Source organism: Orcinus orca, chromosome 16 (assembly GCF_937001465.1).
Source record: "Orcinus orca chromosome 16, mOrcOrc1.1, whole genome shotgun sequence".
Taxonomy (NCBI): Eukaryota; Metazoa; Chordata; class Mammalia; order Artiodactyla; family Delphinidae; genus Orcinus; species Orcinus orca.
Window position 1 is genome coordinate 79965434 of NC_064574.1, and position 23157 is coordinate 79988590.

At 54.9% G+C, this 23157-nt stretch overlaps 1 protein-coding gene across 6 annotated transcripts in view; it reads right to left on the bottom strand.

Moving 5' to 3' along the window:
* The window catches only part of CUX1 (cut like homeobox 1), a 373427-nt gene that overhangs the window by 78595 nt on the left and 271675 nt on the right, over positions 1 to 23157 (bottom strand). For 4 of the 6 annotated variants that reach the window (XM_049698865.1, XM_049698864.1, XM_049698863.1 and 1 more), the window contains exons 9-11: positions 21295 to 21343; positions 12708 to 12812; positions 6373 to 6561 (exon numbers count right to left, since the gene is read on the bottom strand). In XM_049698865.1, coding sequence (XP_049554822.1) covers positions 6373 to 6561; positions 12708 to 12812; positions 21295 to 21343 — 343 coding nt within the window. The remainder of the gene's footprint in view (positions 1 to 6372; positions 6562 to 12707; positions 12813 to 21294; positions 21344 to 23157) is intronic. The other 2 variants (XM_049698866.1, XM_049698862.1) reach the window with 1 other exon arrangement.

Below are 23157 nucleotides of genomic sequence, written 5' to 3' on the forward strand. Positions count from 1 at the left end.
CCCCGGGCCAAGTCCTGGCTCCACCACTTAGCTGCAGAGTGACCTTGGAAAAGACACTGAACTTCTCTAAGCCTCGGTTTCTTCATCTATAAAATGGGGATAATGGTACACACGGGACAGTGCTCTCCTGAGGACTAAATGGAACCGTCGTCCCTTGGTACCCACGGCGGATCTGGCTCCAGGACCCCTGTGGTACCAAGTCTGCAGATGCTCTAGCCCCTTACACAGAATGGCATAGGGCACTCGGCCCTCCGAATCCGTGGATGTGGAACATGCAGAGACAAGAGCCCCAGCTGCAATACTGAGTGCTTAGCCTGTGGTAAAGCACTCAGTAACGATGGTGACTGTTATTACTGTAGTTATGACTACTTTATCCCTGGTGGGTGGTACTGAATACGACTAAAGGGTTCTGAAGACACTCTGTGGTCCTCGATCCAGGCGCTCCATTTACGACGTTCCCCACAGCCCAGTCTGCCACCTCCGAGCGTCCCTGCGGCTCTTTGGCAGATCCATGGAGGAGGACGGAGGCCCAGAGCAGCTCTGGCTGTCTGATGCCGATGGCAGGAAAGGCAGCCCCACATCCTGCGCCATGAATGCAGAATCCGGCAGGCGGGTCGCCTTCCTGAAAAGGGGCTCTTGTAAAGGAACCCACTCTGACCTTGTATAGAGAGGGGAGGAAAGGTCTAGGGCGGAGCTGGGCTTCGAGCTCAGTCCCACTTTGCTGTGACCCTGGGTGACGGGCTTAGGCTGTCGGGCCCCACGCTCCTCATATGGGAAGGGGGGGAAGAGTAAGAAGAAGGGTTTCCAGAGGACAGTGGTGAGGAAATGTCGGATGCACAAGTGCAGGCTGCAAGCACCCCTCAAACACGGTGGTTTTATGATACATTAATCACACACGTTTAATACTATAGAGCACGTATGTGGTTCCAGACTTAGTAGGAGCTCATCAAATGTTTCTTGAATTGCTAGAAGCATTACCTATCTGAAGTTCTTAAAATCCTGGCTAAGACTCAAATAATGAGGTAATTTAATTTAAAATGCAAAGCATTTTGGTGTGCAGCAAATTAGGTACTGAATTTATAAAAGATATCTGTCTTAGTCAAGTTATAACATGGGGCCTAGGGCTACCAACTTAAGGGACCTCTGGCACAGAGACTAATGCAAAGACCCTCGAAAGACCTCGTCCTCCGGGTTGCACAGCAAGGGGTCAAGGTAGCAACACGCCTTTGCCACACAACGGACGGGGCCGGAGAGGCGACTGTTGCGGTTTACAGGCAGCTCTGTCTTCTTCCTCTGGGATGATCGGAGCCAGGCTTTCGGCAGCGCTGTCTGAAGACCCACAGCTCAGGTTAGGGGCATCGGTGTGTGACCCCTCATCCTGACGTGGACCCCGGGGCTGAGGGGCCACCAGTCAGAACCCAGCGGGTGTGACTGGGCTCCCTGGTCCGGGCAGGGGTCCGAGGTTGACTCTGCCTCTCTGGGGTCTGGAACTAGGCAGCGTGCCCCTCCTTTTCACCTGAACGGGGACCCCCTCAGGTCTCCACTGTTCCTTGGTGAGAGGTGGCAGTTACGTAAATTTAGGATCTGCTGAGGCTGGCCTGGGGGAGAAGCCCAGGGACGCCCAAGGTGGGCGCTATGCGTGCACTACGGGGAGGCTGAGAATGCAAGACAAAAAGGGGAGACCCCCCGCCCCCAGGCCAGGGGGTGGGGAGAGCGACCATGACATTGGAGGCCTTGCTGCCAGCTGGAGAAGCGTGGCTCTGGAGACACAAGGGGGACCCCTGTGTGGCAACCCCATCACAAGTCACCTCCAGCCTCCATGAACTGTGACCCAGGCACAGGGCGGACGGGAGCAGCTCCTTCTCACGGAATCGTGCCACCATCGTCCAGGAAGGTCCTGGCTCAGTATTTCAGCTACTTGGACACGGTATGGTTGGCTAAGTGGGCCACAAGCTGGGGATCGTCTGCAGGTGAGTATCTAGATTTACTCACCCAGTGACCAGGGGCACGTGTGTCTAAGAGGATTCACCGTAGGTTCCCACAGTTAGCTCCCTGAAGCATTTCCAGTAATGCCCACCGGTTTGCAGCGATTTACTTGTGACCTCAATGCAGATAACTGGTCTTGAGGCCTCTAGCACGATGCCCCAGAGGGAAGAGGCCCTCGGTTTCTTCCCTCTGGGGCATCTCCGCTGCTGCCTCCCTTCCCGGGGCCCCCTTCACCCCCCTCCTCCCCGTGGAAGGCTCACTGCTTCCTTCAATTGCACAGATGGCTTCCTTCAATCTGTGCTCACAGTGCCTTCAAGATGCAGCCAGGACGAGGCTCAGGGAGGCTCGGCTCCCGGGCTCTCTGATACCGGGATGTGTGACGTTAAAACTCACCCGTGCCGTCCAGGGAGGGCAGGGGCCATGGAAGGACACACAGGCCTCCCCGCTACAGCCACGGGCTGGCTGGCACCCCCTCCCCGAGACAGCGATTATCATCACGCCCACCCGCGGCAAGCGACCAACGGAACGTGGATGTCGGAGCTTCACACACTGAGACGATGATGAGATGCTCGTTAAAACGCGGTCAAGGGCAGCCCCGGTGCAGAGGAAACACACGGCCGGTGAGGGAACTTATGTAACCACAGAGGCAGCGTCCAGAATTAAAGGCGCTGAACGAGTGCAGAGAAGTGGTTGTCGGTCTTTGGTCCTGTCCCCACCCCGCGAGGGACACAGTGTGCCCCACAGGGGCTCAAAAGGACCCATTGGAACCTCGGGAGGTGGCGTGAGGGGTGCGGAGGGTTGGGGAGGCTTGTGCAGTTTGGAAAAAGGCCCCCAGGTGAATGGAGCACACCTGCCCACCCGCCCACCCGCCCAGTGAGAAGTGCTGATCTTTAAAGCAACTGCAGAAAATATCATATCTCCCTAGGGGAGATGGGCCTCAGTCAGTCCTTACAAACCCCCATCTTAAACCTGAGCTATTGGTAGCATCGTCTCCTGTGCCCTAGCGAGTGGAGCGCAGGTGACTGCCGCGTCACACTGCCTCTGTACTGAAGCGTTCCAACAGAAGGCCCCAGAATAGCGTTATCAAAAGCAGCAGCCTCGCAATGGCAGTCGCGTTATTTCACTAATTATGAACACGGGATTATCCTCGACAAGCGGCACGGTGCTGCAGTACCTGTCAGATCAGGCGGGAGGAAACAGCTCCCACTTCTGAGCTGGTTTTCATGTCTATTTGAAGGTTAGAGGATGCACCGCTGTATGCGGCTAGTGATGGTGAACTTGGCTTGAAAAAGCAGAGTACGGGGAGAGAGACTGGTAAACATCCAACTGGCAATTCATCCTCATAATTATCAATCAGTTACGAAGGCGAAGGGAAGAGAGCATTAGTCGCAAAGAGAGGGAGTGTTTCAAGGTGCTTGGAAAAGCAAACCACTTAGTCCCCAGACGTGTTCCATTACAGAGTGCACCCCCAGGGGGTCCTGGTGGAGGAGACCCCCAGTCAGCTCAAGACTCCATAATCTCAAGACTTGTCCGTGAGACTTCCCTGGCGGTCCAGTGGTTGAGACGCCGCTCTTCCACTGTGAGCGGGCGCGGGTTCGATCCCTGGCCGGGATCCTGCGTGCCACACGGCATGGCCAAAAAAAAAAAAAAAAAAAAAGACTTGTCCGTTACACCGCCTGCCCTTGTGAGACCAGTGCCCCTCATCCCTTCAGTCACCGTCATCAAGCACATAAGCATTTCTCTCCGAGGTCATGGTCAGCGTCCATGGTGAAACCACCCACCACGCCAGGATGCGGAGAGACAGCTGGAGGCTGGAGCATCTTCAGACGTAGATCCCAACCCGAGCCCACAAAGCTGGACAGCACCGTCCAAGATGGAAAAGCCGGGGTGTCGGGGGGTTGGGGATGGTGGAGGCGGGAGGAGGAGGAAATGGGAAGCTCAGGGGCGGCTCCCGGCTGCTTCCAGCGGCCACCACGGCTGGGCCCCAGACCCCCGCCACAAAAGCATCAGGTGGTCCATTTGACAGGTCTCATTCATAAAATATTTTTCTAGTAATTGTTTCACTGCTTAGTTTAGATTTGAGACTATAAATTATACATGTTAGGAGAAAAAAAAAGCCCAGGGAAGTATCTCATTCAATTAACCTTATTCCCTTGGGCGAGGGAGGCTGACGGGCCCGTTTGGGGAAGGCGGATACCTTCTGTGTGTGGGTTCGATATCAGGGAGAGCTTCACTCCTGGCGACAAGGGGTTAAGATAATTAAACTCAGAGAAGTCTTGCTACTAGAGGACATGTTTTGATTATTAGATCAGATGAAGATAAGGGAGTAATAATTTTGGAAGAAGTATTGCCGAATTGTTTCATTAACTGCAGAGTATTAAAGAATTCCCCCAAGATACAGATAAAGAACATTAATTTGTGAAACTGCGTTTCATTTTTGGTGAAGGCAAACATTAAAACCTTAACTGATTTAGAAGAAATTGCTCTGTAATAAAAAACGTAAGGCCTACAGCCTCCCTCTCATGTAGTCAAACGCATCATGTACTGGAGTCGAAGCCTTTAACTGTAACAAAGGAGGGGAAGGCCAATTATCCAATAGCGGGGCCACTGCTGGGGTCAGAAATGGCTATAACGCGAGGAAATGACACTGAATCTGGAAATAAAAAGTGAGTACTGGCGCTCAGTGGGCAGGCTGATGAGAGCCTCAATGTGACCGGGCCTCAAGCATCTCCCCATCCCGGCAGGACCGTCTCCTCCGCGGGGCCCGGGCACCCGGCAGTTTCTCAGACAGTGGATGAAATCCACCCAAAGAGGCAGAGAAGGATCTAGTGAGGCTGAGCTGTGGGTGCCCCGGCGCCAGCGAGGTCAGGCCAGGGGGCTGCCGGGAGGACAAGACTTGCTGGAGACTGAGTTCTGCCTCGGAAACGTGGTCATGCGTGGAGGAAAAAAAAAAATCTCAACTAAAAAAAAAAAATCAAAATGGGCCTAACCACATTCTGGAATTACCTTACATAAGAAAAAGTTTTCCTGACGTTTTTACAACCAACTCTGATCCACTTTCTTTAGAGCACAGAGACTACAATTGGCAGTCGGTCACTTATCCATTCACACCCGCCTCGAATGGGCGCTGAGCGGGGGCGGGGGGGGGGGGGGCCCGGTGGAGCGGGGACGGCAGAGCCGATGCCGCGCCCTCGCCGGTCCTGTCTCTTCCCTGTCAAATAAGATACCACCGAGGAGTCCCTGCTGGCTCTGACGTGTGAATCTGGGGTGCCACGACTATCTCCACATTATGCTAACTTCAACAGATTGGGAATACCTTAAATAAAGTGTAATTAAAAAAATATAACGTAAAAGGTTCTGGGTTCTGAATGTGGGACACCAATTTATGAGAAGCCCCTAGAGGATCTAGCTTTCGGCTAGACTGCTGAAGACGCCGGAGGGAGACCAGCGGCTGATGGTGGGAGCTCCCCGTGCTGAAGCAACACCACGCTCCGGGCCCCGGCGCCTGGCACAGGCCTGAGGGTCAAAACCATCCCTGCAGGTGGGGAGCAGGGCCCACGGGGCTCGGTGCAGATGTGCCCTCCACGAACCCCTGGCTTTCATGTTGTTTGGGCACAGGGCGGGCTGGGGTCTCGGTGTGCTGGGTCCTCCCGCTGGCACCTTCTCCAGGAGCCAGGGAAGGCCGGCAGAGCTGCACTAACGCGTCTGCGGATGGCCTGCGCCCCGACGGCACTCCAGCCCAGGCGGTGTGCTGTGGGCAGGTGGGCACCTAGGATCGGGGTTTCTACAACGGGCTGCGTGCGAGGACAGCGGACCAGGAGGGACGTGCCGCCTGGGCAGGGGCTGACGGGAGGGGTCAAGGCCCATCCCGCCTCGCTGCCTTGGGCTTCAGGGCTCTGCTTCTGGCTGCCTCACAGAGGTCAAGGCTGCCATGCCTGCTGTCAGTCAGGACAAGGTGTTCTCCAGACAAGAGCCCTGATGGAGCTTCTGAGTGACGTGTCCAGGGGACCTCACGCCTCCTTATACTGGTCTCACTGGAGGGAAAGACTTGGCTGATGGCTGCAGCTCACCTGAGATAAACCCCAACAGTCACTTCTGCTTTCAAAAGAGAAGGAGTTTTAACCATGACCTTTGCAGACAACAAAAACGAGATCCATGTGTGCAACGGCTACGGCGGGGCAAATGAGTTAGTTGGCTTTGAGGCGAGACCCCCCTGCCGTGGTCACTACACTGGGGGCCGAAGTGCCCCGCTGAAGAGCTCGGGGTGTCGGCGGGGAGCCGGACCCCCCGTGCCGAGCCCGGGCTCCTTCCGGGGCCACGTGGGAGGGAGGTGGGGTGTGCGCGTGCGGGCCCTCCCCCGGCCCCTGGGGCCCCCGGCGCCCTTACTTTGAGGGTGCTGTTCTTGGCACTCAGCTGCTGCTCGAGCTGGGAGATCTGGCTGGCCGAGTTCTCGCGCAGCTTCGTGAGGCTGGCCTGGAGTCTCTGCACGTCCTCCACCAGCTGCGCGATCTCCCGCTCTTTGGCGGCCAACTCAACTTCCAGGCTGGAGCGGGTGAGGACCTCTATGGCCTGCTCCTGCGGAGGAGAAAGGAGATGACAAAACCGCGCCGGCCTCGGACGGGCGCTTGGGGTTACCGGTGCTGGCAACCGAGGCGAGAAGCAGGCAGTGGGAAGGATGTGGTTGGTGGTGTGGACGATACGGCATCACGTCCTGCCTCTGCTTGGACCGCACCTGCCCGTCGCCCTCCCCCCGACCTTCTCGTCTGCACGGGGAGCTGCCACCTGGATTCGTCTGTTTGACAAGCATTTACCGAGTACCCACCATGTAGCAGGCACACAGCAGGGGACAAAAGGACAGAAGTCCCTGTCCTCACAGGGCTTCTGGTCCAGTGGGATGGGGCAGGGATGAGATGCCTTAAATATGCTTATTAGTAGCAGAGAGTGTGTCGGATGATGACAAATGCCACGGAAAAACTGAAGCAGGGAAGGGGCAGCTGGGGCTTTTAATAATGTGGTCGGGAAAAACCGCACTGAGATGGTGACATTTGAGCAGAGACCTGAAGGAGGTGGTGGAAAGGGCCTGGCTGATGGCTGGGGATGCCAGAGGGGAGGGCTCTGAGGACAGCTCCTGGAATGTTCCAAAGCATTCGGACTTTTTACCACAAGATGAGATGCAGTGTCCTTTTGATTCATCACTCTGTTACCTAGAAGCTGAGATACTGTTTGACAAATTGATTCTCAGCATTTTAAAAAAAAGAGTTAAAAGACGTGGAAGGTGCATATTTGGGTTCCTTTGCGCAGGAATTCTTTTGATAATTGCTGTTTTAAAAAACTTACTCCCCACCCCTGAGATGTGCTCATTTTGGAAAAAATGCAAAACAGGGAAAAGGTATTTTTTTTTAAAGTCAAATTCTTATTTCCACTTCCCAAGGATGAAAGCAGTACTTTTCTCAAGTTTTAGAAGTAATCATAGCTCCTGAATGGTTCTGGAAGCTTGTCTGGAAGTGCCGGGCGGAGCACTTCTGGGCATGACTGAGGGGGACAGGAAGGGCAGGACCGCAAGGTCCCTGTGACAGCAGCGACCTGGGGACGCGGCTCACACTGCAGCGTAGAACGCCACCATCCTGGCTGTTGTCCCCTTGCCCCCGGAAGTGCACCGCTGCACACCCTGATTTGGCCTATACTGGGGCGGAAACAGTGGCAGCTACAGCCCCAGTTGGCAGGGGCAGCCCTGCCATTCCATGCATGATGTGCCTGTCACAGGGTTTTCACCATTTGGGGACAGCCAGTCACCATGGAAATAATTTTTCATGTCTCCCTCCCAGGAAATTAAGGCCTTTACCATGTAAGAATGTGAAGTTTTGTGGGCGAAGAAGGGAGCCCCGTCTGTCTCTGGTTTGTATAATGTTATAAAGTAAGTCCTTCACTTCCCCTAACTTCTGGCGGATCTGCCCGTGGCCCTGGGGCCCCAGTGAGCATCTTCCCGCCAACTTATTAAAGAGGCACATGCTGTCCAGACCCGTTCTGTTCAGCGTGGGCTCCACGGACTGGTGCCAACTCACACACCGTGGCTGGTACACAGTGAGACAAGCACAGAAATTGAGAGTAAGTGTTTAGAAACTTTTATAGCAATCTGACTTTGCTGTGACATTTTTATTGTCTTTTGTAAAACTATCAGTCTGCAACAGATTGGAAATTCAAAACAAAACAAAACAAATAAAACCATCCTTCACCACAGAGAATTTAGGAAGCGCCGCCCTAGACAACTCTGGCCAGAACCCAGGTCAGGAGCCAAGGGACCGCAGACAAGTCCTGCCAGCAGTGAGGACGGGGGAGGAGCGCGTGGGGGGGGTCCTGAGGAGGGACGGGGGGTGTAGGCGGGCTGGTGGATCTTGCTCCGTCTCAGGGCGGGGACCCCACAGGCGGGCACAGGGGTGGGAGGGGCAGGGAGCAGGGCACGAGCAAGGGGTGATCAATGCCGAGAGGCTGGCTCGAAGAGGACTGAGCATGTTGGCACCTGAAAGTGACGGCTCGGGAGGGTGGCAGGAGGGGCCTGGACTCAGCAGGGGGACACGATGAAAGTGATACCCAGGGAGGTTGGCCTCATGGTGCGTCTAGGCTGTGGCACGGTATCTAATTTAACTTATTTATCCATCGTCCAACCTGAGGGATGGCAGCCATAGCAACTGTTTCAAGTGCTCTTAGGGAAAGAATCTGTAACACAAGCCGAAAGGTGATCTGGGGCTTTCAATGGGCGAGTGCAAATCACAGCAGGGATGAGGGTTCAGAGAACCTGCGTAAAAACAGGAGCTCCCAGTGTGGCCCTAGGTCCAGGATGGGTACCGGGCGACGGGCAGTCCCAGGGTACAGGTGGCTGCTCAACTCTTGGGGCCCAGCCTGGTCTGGCCACAAGCTGACCTTGTGACCTCAGGCACATCAATTAACTCACGAACCCGGGCCACAGATTCCTCATTCATAACAGAGCAGACACCATTTGTGTCTCGCATAAACTAAGCTGAGGTGAGACAATATACCCCAAAGCAGCGAGACCTTGGAATTAAGATAGAAAACACCACCCTACTCCGAGCCCAAACGTGCTCGCTCCCACCTGCAACACGAGGGCGTCCTGTTGTCCCACCGTGAAGACGCAGCAGAAAATGGAGGAAGAAACAGACAAGGGCCCGGGAGTTGACCGGGGCTGCGGGTGGAGGGAGAGGCCCGCACCTGGGTGATGGAGCTGGGCCTGTCGGTCCGTGGGCACCAGCTAAAAGGAGGTGGTACGACAGGGTGCACAAGGTGCTGGGTAAGGTGGGGGGTGAGGTGGGGCGTGGAAAACTGCAGGGGGGTCGGCGTCTGGCAGTTCAGGTGCCCTTGAGATCATTACTGAGAAGGGAAGCAAAGGTGGATTCAGGGACTCAGGACCACTGGCTCCCTCGTGTCTGTCCAGGCCTCGCCTCAGCCCCACCCAAACCCCTTGGGAGCTGGGCCCTGCCCTGGCAGCTGTGGTTCAGGGGGCTGGGGTAGGGCCCAAGGACTCCCTCATCATTCTGATGGGGTCCAGGGTCAGGACCCTGGCTTGGACAAGCCTTGGAAGGAAGGAACAGAAACTGACTTCCCTCAGTCTGACAACAGGTCCCGGTGGGCACCAGAATGGGGTCCCGAGAGTCTCTCCCAGGGGGACCTGCCCAGGCTCCAGGCTTCAGGGGTAAGGGCCTGCGTTCCCCACGGTGCCTGTGTTCCCCATGTTTCCCAAGGGGAGAATGAACCCAGAAACCGAAGTCGCTGAGGGAGTACCCCATTAAACCTTGTCCCTCGGAACCGCCCGCCCCCTTCTGCCAAACCGCTTGTGTGAACTATCACAGCTCACGTAAATCCTCCTACAGAGACCAGAACACCGAGGCCGGAAGGAGCCAGATAATGATCTCTGTTACCCTGCAGCCAATTTCACACGAGATGCAGGAGCTTCACTGAACACGAGGGAAACCTGATGTGCGGTGACGGTGGGCCGGGACCCCAGCCTACGAGGCAAACACTCGGAGTCTAGGCTAATCTCCCCGGGGAGGGTTGAGGGAACGAGAGGCTCAGTTCTCCTTCCTTCTCATCACCCCGCTATTCCTGCCAACACTAAGTGGCCGACATATGCCGACTATGTCCAGTATATTCACCTGATGGACAGACAGACATTTAGGTTTAAGGCGGCCTGGTGTGGCGCACCAGAGCCCCAAACTAACATTTGCCTGTAAATACTTGACAAAGGGCCTGCACGCCTCCTGTCTCCTTGAACGCGCACGAAGCAGGGGTGGCTCGATGGAGGGGTAAAGAGTGGATTGGGAGCAGGACAAACTCGGGATCATATTCCAGCTCGGTCATTTCCCAGCTGTGTGACCTTGGGCAGATTACTTAACTCCTCTGAGCCCGTTTGCTTACCTACAAAATGAAGGTAATAAAACCGTGCTCTAACGACTGTGGCATCACGACGCAGCAAAGACACAACGGCACAGGGTCCCGCCCGGCCTCTGATGCGGAGCAGGGGCTGGCTGACTGGCGGCTCGCCTTCCAGAATTGGTGATTCCAATGGCCCAATGGCCCGGTTTTGGCTTTTGCTGGATCTACAGACTCCACCGTTTCTCTACCTAGTTCTGCCAGCCAAGCCCAACAGACATCGTGCCGCTGGCCTGGTTTCCTACGCTTGCTCGTTTGCTCCCCAACGGGCTGGGGCTGGGGCTGGGGCTGGAGCTGCCGGGCTACACGGGAACGTGTCCCTGAGGGGAGCCCTGGCAGGGCCGGCTCGCGGGAGGCCGAAGCGGGACCATGTAAACACTGCACTTAGCCGATGCCGCAGTGTTTAAGCACCCCGAGGACCCACAACTTGCTCTACCTGCGAAAACATTCATTTCCTTCTGAAATGTTTCGGCTGCTGCAGTCCAGGCTGGTGCCAGAAATCCTTTCAATCAAAACATTTAGTTCAGGAGCCCCGGGTAGACACACGATGCACGGCTTTCTCGAGAGGACCCTGAGCGACCACAGAGGCCAGGAGAAGCCGCACCGATTCCATCCTCGAGGGCTTCCTCCCGCCTCGGCTCCGGTGCTGGGTCCAGTCCAGGTAAACTTGGACAAGGGCACCGTGACACAGCCAAGGGGACATTTCAGGCAAAATTAATACCAGAGTCCATGAAGTATAAAGGTTGTGATGGTTCCTTAAATGGGAAACTTTTCTCTGTAGCCTGAAACACTTAAGTCATGTTTTAGTTAAGGTGAACTTAAAGACAGAAAACAAAAATCCAGTCTTAAAAGGGGTCCTCACACTAAAACTTTGCTTTGGACCCATTCCTGGGGAATAATTTAAAAGCTCCGGTCTGGGGCGGCAGAGGCCCCTGCTGAGTCCTGGCTTGGCCGCTGGGGCCAAGCGTTCTGGGGCAAGGGGCTTACATCCAGGGAGCTTCCGTTTCCTCATCTATATAAAGAAATAACAATGCCCTGCTTCATGGGTCGGGTGGGGGTAGTGGTAGTCAAACTGATTGGTGACCTTATTACAGCAGCACATCTCCCACTGGACCGTCCTCTCTCCAGGAAGGGCCTGGCTCGTCCCTCCTGGCTCTCCCAGGATCCACTGCGGGTCCCGGCACACAGCAAGGGCTCCCCAACCCTTTATTAAGTAAAAGGACAGCTACAAGTGCAATTCACCCATCACAGGCCATCAGAGCTGCAGGGACCTCAGGACCACTTACTTCCTCCTCATTCTGCACACCAGGCCTCGTAAGTGCCACCACCTGAGTTAATCACTGTATGTGAACTAGGACGGAGTTGGCTCTGAAACCGGGGCTCCTGGACCAGAGTGCTGATGCCAACCACAGCCAGCCTAACCGCTAAGGTTGGCTGAGGACGGATTATGTGGCAGGACGTGCTCTAGAGGCTTCGCTCAGAGTAATTTCCAGAACGCTTGTAAAAACCCATTTTATGGATGATGCAACTGAGACTCAGGGAGGTTAAGCCACTTGCCCCAAGTCACACAGCTGATAAGCTGCAGAGCTGGGTTCGGAACCCAGGGGTTTGGCTCCAGTGGCCACGGTCTTAATGACACCGCCGCTCTGTACTGCTGCACAGCATTGAAGGAAAGAGTCTGGAGTCCGATAGTTCAAAGCCGCCTTGATCGAGCTGGGCAAGTTCCAGCTAAGAGCAATTTTCATTAGCCTTAGAAAAGTCAAGAGGCAAAGGTCTGAGATGTGTGCCTGGCTCCTCTTGAATGCCCGCACGTCAGGCGAGATCCTGACTATCACGCGGACTCAGAGCGGGTTGTGTTATTACCTCCCCCGCTCCTCCCACGTCATGAACTGTTTTCCGCTCTGGAAGGACACATCCAGAAGACCAAACCTCCAATTCTCCTGTGCAGTCCTGCAAGCCTCCAGCCTCGGATCGCCACCCATCTGCCAGCGGTCCACCCACCAGTCTAACTGGGAAGATGCTCTCTTGGTGATGGGCTCTCCACCGGGTGGGCGTCACGCTGACCACCGGGCACCGACGCACAACCAGTAAAGCTCTTCCCTCTGACGCTACTGGGTTCCATCCCCAGACTGTTACACGCACTCCCCACCGAGGCAGCAGGACTGTTTCAAACATCACCCCCGAAAAGGGACGCTCTAAAGCCAAAGAAGAAAGCGGCTGTTAACACACAGAGGTACAGATGCGAGGCGACGGGGTCCCCGCGGGGCTGGGCTACCCACCACGTCCGGCGCCTTCTGGATCTGGGAGGCCAGCTGGAGAGAGTGGTTGGCCGACAAGAGCTGCTCCCTCAAGGTCTCCGCCTCTCTCTGAGCCACCTCTGCCCTCTGAAGGAAGTGAAAAGGGTGTAAAGAGAAAGTACATTCAGTTTAACAACTGACAATTATTACAAGAAACATTCATCAATTCATGCCTGACTGACTATAATTGATTTTCCTAAACACTCAACCTAATAAATGCTAGAAAAAAACAGAGAATGTGATGGATTTTTATTTTAAACAGTACAAGGAAGAAATAATTGAGCGATTATGACAGTAATTTAACGCTAGGAGCAAGGAATCCCCTGCTGATACTAGCGCTCCGGCCCACTGAATTTCCCAGACTGAATAAATACAAGTGGAAATGGAGTCTTTTGATTCAATTTCTTTCTATTCTCATAGCCCAAGAAGATTTTATTGCAGGATTACTCCTGGGAGTAATTCTCACGGGTAAACAGTGAATTAAAGACACTCTGGCCATTCTCCTCCTAAAAACATGCACAATGTTGTGGTTGTTTTCCTCCAGCAAGTATTTCCATAAACGGACGGGGTGTAAATACCACTTCTTTTGTGAGGACCAGGCTTATTTCAACGTATTTAACCCTTCACCCGACCAAGTTTTCTAATGCTGAGGCTGGCATTTCCAGCCAGCCAGGCCAACGAGGGGCTGCTGAGGGGGTGCGGCCGAACAGAGCCGCCACAGGGAGGAGGCTGCAAGAGGAACGAGTGGACGCTTCTGTCATTTGCTGTAATTCCCGGACAAGGGCACCAGCGCTCCGGAGAGCAAACCAGTATTTCCCACTGGTCAGCGAGAACAGTCACTCCAGTGCCCACCTCCCAAGAGGACACCGTGGTGCAGCGGGTAGGAGCCGGGCATTTGGGACCAGAGGGATGAGAGCAGGTCACCTAACTCAGCTCACCAAGCCTCCACCTTCCCGTCTGTAAAATGGGAACACCGTCTCCCTCCCGGGGACCTCGCGAGGATTAACACCCAGAAGCGCCCTCATTTATAAGTGCTTTGTTAATGGGCTTGTCCTGAGGTTACAATGACTGAGATGAAATGCAAGGATGGGTGGGGAGCTGTAGCTAATTGACACTGGGCACGTGGACTGAGGAGTGATCACTGCTTCTTTCTACCAGACGTACATTCTGCTCATAGAAAAGATGAACATGAAAAGCCTGGCTGACTAAGGCTATTTCGTGTGTTTTCTTATTTTGTGGTGTGACAGTGCGTGCCTACTAACTGCTAAGAAAGAACGGAAAAGAGAAGCAAGAAGTTAGCCTGCCCGGTACTCGCCGATCCACCTAGTTGTACGAGGACTGGGTTTGGCAGCCTTAAGTGGTTCTACGACGGCGGCGCGGCCCTATCTGCTCTGCATCCAGACATATTAGGGTATTTCTAACAGTAGCTACTCCTGCCCAGGGTGGTGCTGGTGGCTGCCCGCCCCGCCGCTCCAGGAGCTCCTGGAATTGCACTCAATCTAATTCCCATGGCGCCTGGGCGGGCCTGTCTGTGCTCAAGCAGCCACTTCCCACCCTCCGCTGCAAACCGTCTAGAGGCGCCCGTGTCAGGAAAGGCGGTGATGTGACCGGTATGGCCAAGATGCCAGGGGTGACTTCTGGTTCACGATAACTGCAGGAAGCTCTCCCCTTCAGTGAAAAAGATTTCCCCTAGTTTGTTTCCAGATGAGCCACTCCACGTTTTTCTGATAATCGAGTCATATTACTGAAAAGTTTACTCTCGTCTTTCTCGTCAGTTATACTCTTGGGCATAAAACCTCCATGGCTCTGCCAGGAAGAAGGTGTATTTTGACATATTTCTAGCCTTTCTGACTAAGGAAAACAGTGCTTAGCCTAGTGGAGAAGCAGTTCTGGTGGCAGCCAATGAGGCAGCATCCCCCCACCCCCACCCGCTAACACTGGCTGTGAAATGTTCCAGAAGCACCAGAGCTGGGGCAGCCCAGGCAGGGGCTTCGTGGCCAGGATCTCATGTGGGCATTTCGCTGTTGGGAGCAGAGTGCTGCCCCATCAAAGGCTGGGGGCTCACAGAATAAGGGATCTTAGCTGTGGATGATTTCACCCTCGGTTTTCATAATTTCTCCAGAGCTTCTGCACTTTGTTCAGTTTCCAAGTTCACGTACAGTCATGAACCTGGGGCCTGTCCTCGGTGGTCACAGCCTCTTATCACGTTTAAGTTGACTCGGCTGCTTCACTGTAGCTCTTTTAAAAAAAATCAATTAATTAACTAATTAATTAATTAATTACGTTGTGGCGGCTCTTAGTCGCGGCAGGCGGGCTCCTCAGTTGCGGCATGCAAACTCTTAGTCGCGGCACGTGGGATCTAGTTCCCCTGCCCAGGGATCGAACCCCGGCCCCCTGCATTGGGAGCGCGGAGTCTTAACCACTGTGCCACCAGGGAAGTCCCGAGGAAAAATTTTAAAATTTAAAATCTTAAAATTTTTAGGGGAAAATTACTAAAGACTGTAGCTGGTCTTCAGGTTAAACTCCAGCTTCCTTCAGCTGTCACCAGGAAGTCATAATATGTGGAGAAGCACGGCCGGTGGGGCAGACGGAGGAGGCAAAGGCAGAGGCTCAGGCGGCTGCAGCCTGCAGGGGACGGCTGGTGAGGCCGGTCACAGCCCTGGGCCCGGGGCCCAGGGAGAGGGGGCTGTGCTCAGGGGTTCCCTTGCGGGGGGTGTTTCCTTCTCCCCCAGCACCAAGGCTGGGATGTGAGGGAATCCTCACCACCTCCCCTGTCGGGCAGGCTTTCCCCAGTTTACCCATTTAAGGTGTGGCTTTGAGTCCCCTGGTTTTATATGGTGGTGGTGGAGGCAGGTGGGGGGGGTGTCTCTGATCCAGCCTTCTGCCCAACCTGGCCCTAGGCTTTGTCTCTTGTCCCTTTTATATGTGTGGCCATGAAAGCCCACCTCTGGGGACACCAGAGGTGAGCAAGTCCCTTTAGTGACACAGCAGCCATGTGAGCTGGCCAAGGGCAGTGCCCCCAGGGAGACGGGCCGCGGCTGGGCACACGGGTCTGCTGGCAGGCTGTCCCTCCTGCAGTAACTTCCCAAGGCTGCTGGAGCAAACGACCACAGATTCAGTAGATTCAAACAAGACCAGCTTATTACGTCATAGTTCTGAGGTCAGGCGTCTGCTGTGGGTCTCACTGGGGTAAGATCAAGGCGCTGCAGGGCTGGTCCCTTCCTGAGGCTCCGGGGCAGGATCTGTTTTCAGCTCCTAGAGGCTGCCCGCATTCCTCGGCTTGCGACCCCTTCCTCAACCTCAGAGCCTGCAGTGCCCACAGTCAAATCCTTCTCACATCCCATCGCTCTGACTCTTCTGTCTCCCTCTCTGCACCTATGGACCCTGGTGATTATGGAGGGCCCACCTGCATAACCCCAGGGACCCTCCCATCTCAAGGTCAGCAGATGAACAGCCTTAACTGTGCTCTGCAGGTAAGTGGACCTATGCACAGGTTGTGGAGATTGGGCTGTGGACACCTCTGGGGGCCGTTCTTCTGGCCACCGCAGTCCTCAAGGACAAATAACACATTTGGACCATTTCCAGGAGAAGGCAAGCTCTCCTCGGGGATGACTCCTCAACCTGCTCCCCTCAAAGCCCCGGACTCTGGAGGGAGAGAAAAGGGGAGCACGACTACGGAGACCAGCAAGCGACCTTCCAAGGGAACAGATGCCATCGCTGTGGAAAGTGCACAGCTAACTCCGGTCACCCTTCCAGGTCAACACCCACACTCGACTGCGGAGGACAGCTAGGGCCCAGAGGTGGACGCGCTTCAGTGATGCTGCAGGAGAGAGGTCGGAAAGGTCCACCGAGAGAGTTACCGCCACACATCCCAAGCCGGCCCCGTGCTGGTGGCCGGAGTCCCGTTTGGACCCCCCCGCCTGTGTTTCTGGGGGACGCGATGGGTACTGATTTGGATTTCTTTTCTCGGGTCGGCCAGGCTGAAAGCTGGACCTACCCCAGCATCACACCACCTGCATAGACGCAGATTGTTACGGCCCACAGGCTGCTGAGTCACGATTTCAGAAAAGCCGTAAGAGCCAATTTCCCTACCCCCTCCTCCCCGAAAAGCTCTGAACCTTTACTGTCACCAATTAAGACAGTATTAATACAAGCACCTCCAAGTCGGACAAAGAGGTGTTAAGTGAGACCCAGCCCTAACTGCCCGTCACCAGTCAGACTCTCTTCCACTTCTCCTTGCTAGAAACACAAGTACTTCAGCGATAAGATAGAGCTTCAGGTCTCAGTAGAACATTTTGACTATAAACCAGTGCAAAAATAATGTTATATGCCAATGCAGTAGTAAATTGCTCCTCCCGGGGGCTCTCCCCTGATGGGCAAGGCATGGAACCAGACGTCTGGCGGCGCCCGGCCCCGGTACCCCTCCTCCGGCCCGGCCCGCCTCCGCCTCGTCGCCATGGGCCCCGCCTCATCCCTGCCCTGACACATCACAACAGCTGCCTACTGCTCTCCCGGCTTCCAGGCTTTTCACTCCCCTCTGTTCTCTGGATGTTTAGCCAGAGCGATCCTTCTAGAACTCGAACCTGATGTCTCACTCCCGCCCGTGATTCTCCACTGTTCTCAGGGTGAGGCCCTCCCCACACCTGGCTAGACCCCCTCCTCTGGGCCCACCTTTCCGCAGGGGCTTTACGGAACAGCCTGGAGCCCCCAGAGCTCACGGAGCCCTTCCGTACAGGCCCTTCCTTGCCTGCCTGGGCGCTGCCCTCCTCCTTGTCCCCCGGGAGTTTTTCTCCTCATTGAGTCATCCCTGTTGAGCCGCTGAGCCACCGAGTCAGCCCCTTTCTGTTTGCTCTGTGTCTGACCCTCCACCTCATACTCTCAGCGAGGGCTGGCCCACATCTGCCTGCACAGCTCTGGTGACGGGGAGCTCACTCCCTTCGGAGGCAGCTCCAGGCACCTCTGCATCGGGAGGAAGTTCCCTCCCATCAGCCTCTGCACTTGGCCGTGAAAAAGCCCGACCCCTTCCCTGGCCAGCCCTGGACAGCTGCAAGGCCAGAATCCACAACCGCTGCCCTAGGCCTTCCCCTTTCTAATCTCTTAACATCCCAAGTTCCTGCTGTGTCAAGTCTTTCTGTCTTCTTTCCCTGCTCCCCAAAGAACAGAGATGTCCCCAGACCTCCCTGTTTCTTTCGTGTGAGGGCCCCTTCCCCGTCCTGGCCATGGAGTGGAGCCTGAATGCATTGCATGTGCCTGGTTTCCTTCTAGTGTGTGTGGTTTTCCAGGACAAACGATAATTCCCCGGGCATGAACTAACTGCCACAGCCGGCTGCAGAACCACCACCCCCTTCACTCCAGAGACTATTTCTACTAATGCAGCCTGAGTGGCTGGTGAGACTCTCCTATACCTCTCCCCACCCGCACTGTGCTGGTATCTTCCTGGGCAGGACTTCAGAATTCTCCCTGCGAACCCAGGCTTCCTTAGCAACTACAGAGCATGAATTTAAGCACGCGCTTACAGGTGTTTTACCTCTAATCCGCAAAACAATCTTGTGAAGGACGTACAAGCAGACCTCGTTCTACTGCGCTTCACTTTATTGTGCTTTTTACTAACTGAAGGTTTGTGGCAACCCCGTGTTGAGCAAGTCCACTGGCACTATTTTTCCAACAGCATTATTTTAAAGTTAAGGTATGTGCATTGCTTGTTTAGACATAATGCTATCGCACACTTAAGAGACTACAGTGTAGCATAGACTTAACTTTTATATGCACGGGGAAGCCAAGAAATCTGTGCGACTCCCATCCTGATACCCACTCTTGCGGTGGTCTGGGACCTGAAATCTCTCCGAGGTCTGCCTGTACGAGTTATCATTCCCTCCCTCCCTTTCTCTCGTACATAAACAATTTTTTTAAATTAAAAAAAAAATGGAATTGTAAAATACAGTCACATAAAACATACCATCTTAACCATTTTTAAGCAACATTTTAAAGTAGTGTTAAGTATGTTCGCATTGTCGGGCAACCATCTCTAGAAATTTTCAACTTGCAAAACTGAAACTCTGTCCCCATTAAACACTGTAATTCCCCATTCCCCGCTCCCCCAGCCGCTGACACCCACCTACCCTCCTTTTTAAAATTAATTAATTAATTAATTAATTTTTGGCTGCGTTGGGTCTTTGTTGCTGTGCGTGGGCTTTCTCCAGCTGTGGCGAGTGGGGGCCACCCGCCACAGCTGCGGTGTGCGGGCCTCTCACTGCAGTGGCCTCTCCCGTCGCGGAGCATGGGCTCCAGGAACGCGGGTTTCAGTAGTTGCGGTGTGTGGGCTCAGTAGTTGTGGCTCGCGGGCTCTAGAGCGCAGGCTCAGTAGTTGTGGCGCACGGGCTTAGTTGCTCCGCGGCATGTGGGATCCGCCCGGACCAGGGCTCGAACCCACATCCCCTGCATTGGCAGGCAGCCTCCCAACCCCTGCGCCACCAGGGAAGGGAAGTCCCCCCCACCTACCCTTCTACTACTCTCTGTCTCTATGAATTCGACGACCCTAGGGATTTCATGTAGGTGGAATCACACAGTCTGTTTTTTTGTGACCGGCTTAATTTTCCTTAGCATAATGTCTGCAAAGTTCATCTTTTTCTTCTCCTTTTTTTTAAAAGAAATGTAAGCAGTGGAGAGACTTGTCCAAGGCCATCTATGGCCAGGAAGTACCGAGTGCGGACCTGAACCAACTGTCACCGTGGAGGCGGCATCTTTCTTCAGGGTCCTGTCTGGTGTCTCCGAGGACCCGGATCCACCCAGTGGCCTTCAGCACTTTGAGAAGCACATCAACTGTGCCAAACATCCTAGTACCTGGGGCCTAACTGGATGGAGCCTGACCACTTGATATGCACAGAGTCAGCTCATCTGTCTAACAAGCTAGAGCTTACCCCAAAGTGCCGCCAAAAGGGGAAGCAGCCCGCGATGGGTCTGGAGGGAGGGAGAGGGTGGGGGAGTGGAAACTGAGAAATGCGAATGATAATCCCGTGACAGGGAAGGTTCACCAATAAGGTTTCTGCAAAGTTGAGCAGCGCTACCTGAGTAAGAACAAAGGGGCCAAACTAAATTCGTTTAGCAAATTAAGGTAAATAAATGCTTAGGCACCTCTGTGAGGTGAAGCGAAGTAGTGCTTTAGGGCAAGGAGCTGAATGGGTTAAAGAAAGGCCAAGTGAGTCCCCAGGCTCTATCCTTGTTTCCCAGTGTGGTGAATGGCACAGGCGCCAGGCCTGGCTCTGCAATAGACCGGCCACTGACCTCAATTTCCTCATCTGTAAGATGGGAGTCATAACTACACTGACCTTGGTGGAAAACAGTGAGGTTTAAGTGACTTGGTTCGTGTGAAGTTCGGTACAATCGGTACAAAATAAGTTACTCAACGACGGTCAGCTCTTCTCACCGTGACCAGCATAGCTACTACACAAAGATGCTACCTCGGGTGATGCAGTCCACGCATCTCTACTGAGCAACCCCTATGGACCAGGCCCAGGATACTCAGGGGTGAGTCTGAGTGTGCAACACCGAACACACACAGTCTTCCTTAAAGAAGAAAGGAATCCACACGTTCCATGATCATTCTTATGCATACACTGACTTTCATATTTTAGTCAGATTTCAGGATATTTTCATGGGCCAAAGAATGGACAGGGCCGCTCTTTGCTGAGTGTTTGCCAAGGTCCGGGTTAGCAATGCCAGTCAGGGGCACAGGCACCCCGTGGGACCCTCACAAGGTGGAGAGCTGAGACCATGGATCCGAGAAAGATTTTTCATCCCATGGGGCCACTCGAGGCAAACCGCTAAGCTTCCAAGTGCCTGGAGTGACCCAGCTGTAACTGAGTGGGGAGAGGCCACCACTGCCCCGGCCTTCTGCGGCTGAGACACGCAACCCAGCCCTGGCTGCTTCTCCCTGCAAATAAATAAACTAAAACGAGAGACCCCTCTCTTCTCAAAGCAGGAGCACCATATGCTGAAGCGAAATGTTCTCCTGCTCTGCAGAGTCCTTGGGGAGGGGCGGGGCTCTGTAGGGTGGCCAAATTTCCCAGGCAGCTGAGTGTTTAGAGCCACTGGATACCGTGTGCCTACTTCATGCCGGACACGGTGCTGGGGGTACTTTGCGCAGAGCATTGTGACAACTAAGTATCAACCACGAGGGGCTGGCAGCTGGCAGCTCTCTCCAGAGCAAGTGGCTTCATGCCGTCAGAAGGTGGAGAGACAGACTTTGCTACGGGGTAACGCACTGGTATAAACTCTATGGCATAACGGCTGTCACGGGAACAGAGCGGAGATTTAAGAGACGGATTAAGGAAAAGAAAAAGCATCACCACGGGTGCCTGGGATGCTGGGACCACGTCAGAGACTTTCCCAAGGAAATCACGCCTGGGCCTTTTGACGTATTTCTCATGACATCAGAAAAAGCGTCAACGTGGACAGCTGTATGTGAAAGGTACAAGACTAACTGGCCTCCTAGCTTAGAGAAGCCTCTTGTGAGAGAACAGAAAGGGCTACGCTCTTGTGATTGCACGCCTGAAGCCATCAAACGTCCTACCTGGTTTGCTCTTTCAAGGTCCGTCATGATCATTTCAATTTCGTCGGCCCTGGGGAGGTGAGAGGGAGACAGCACGTTAGTCAGCGGCGAGGGAGGCTCGGGGGCCACCGCGGTTCCAACTCGGCAGCATGACCCACAGGCACGCAGGTCGGTGTCGGGGGAGAGGGGCCACGCAGAAGGGGACTCTGCCACCCACTGGGAGGAGGTGGGCTTGCATCGGCGGGAGAGCCCGCCTGCCCTTGAGGGGCGCCAGTCTCTTTGGGGGAGACAGTGCCTCCTGCCAAGAGAGCGAACAGAACTCTGAACAGAATGCTCTGGAAAAACAGAGGCGGCAGAGATGAATTCTCCTTGGGGGAGGGAATCAGGAAGGTTTCAGAGGAGGTGATGTGTGAACTGGGTTTTGAAGGATGCGTAGAAGTTTGCTAGGACCAAGAGAACCACGAGCAGGTGGGGGAGGCGGGAGGAGGCTGGGGACGCAGGATGGGGGGCTCCGCAGTCTGTGCGATAAAACCACCTGGGTCTCCGTCATCCTCCCTCAGCCTGCTCACACACGGGGGGTTTCCAGGTGTTGTTTGTTCTTTCTCTTTTTTTCTGCTCTGAAAGTACTTTCTCGAGTAATTTGAAGGCACATACATGCTTCCAACACACAACAGCACGAGAGAGAGCGGAATGCTCAGAGTTCTACCGAGAAGGTCAGTTCCAAAAGTCTGTGGCAGGTTTGAACACAACGCCCAGGGAAGTCACTGCCCCAGACGAGTCTCGATGACGGCCCCTGTGACGAGGAGGCCACGGCCGAGACTGCTGCCCGAGGAAGGTTCAGCCCAGCCATGGAAGAGGTGGGGGGGAATGTTACAGCTGCAGACCAGCAGTGGGCGTGTGCGCCCCCTCCTGCCGCGGCCGCCTCATTCCACGCCCCACGGGGACCTGAGCTGGCTCTGCCGCCTGCAGGACTGAGCTCCACCCCTCCCCGCCGGCCTCTCTGCCTGCTGAATCCCCCTGGCTGCCCTTCTGGGCCGAGGCTCCCGCCCCGCTCCCGACCCCGCAGCCCTGTGCTCAGGCAGCTCCCACCACGTGGCGGCCCCTACATAGCCTGGACGTGTGCCGCCTGCCCCGTCACCCTCCACTCCTGGGAACCTCATCCCCTACTTCCACCCCCACCCCCCAGCCCTCCTCCAACCCTGCCAGGGGCTCCATCTCAGGAGGTAGCACAGCTCTCCCTCCCTGCCAGGGTGCGTCTCTTTCACCCTCATCCCTGCCGGCACAGGGCCTGGCATCAAGCTGGAGGCCAGGGTCCTGAACGCGGCCTGTCCTGCGAGCAACGGGCCAGTGGGCCAGTCTATTCCCTGGGACAGGTTGGGGCACTCGGACGGGCCGACGCCAGGGTTCTTCTGTCCCCCAAACCTACTTCTCTGGTCTTGGCCATCCACCCTTAACATAGAGAGTGGGACAAACTACCCAGGCCCTGGCCGGTCCGGTTTTGCCATTTGCTGCACCGTGTGTTCTCTCCTCTGGCCCCGAGGCTTTTCCAGCCTTCACGGCGCCCTGCGATTCAAGGCCATCTCGTCAACTCCCAGCAGCCCACACGGGGTAACAGATGCCTTGTGATCAGGTTCACCGATCGTCGTATCTGTTTGAAATAGTATCCTGCTTGCAGACTCGTCCGGGAAAAGTCCGAAACAACTCATCAAATGGCCTAGTTAAACGAAGCTCTTTTTAGGACAACTTCGTGAAGCAGGCAGTGTCTCTAAGACAAACACCCAAACTGGGCCCCCGCAGAGACATGCTGGGGGCCGGGGGCGGCTTCAATTACAAAACATCTTAATGCACCATGGCAAACAGAAACCTCCAAGATCTCAGAGAGAA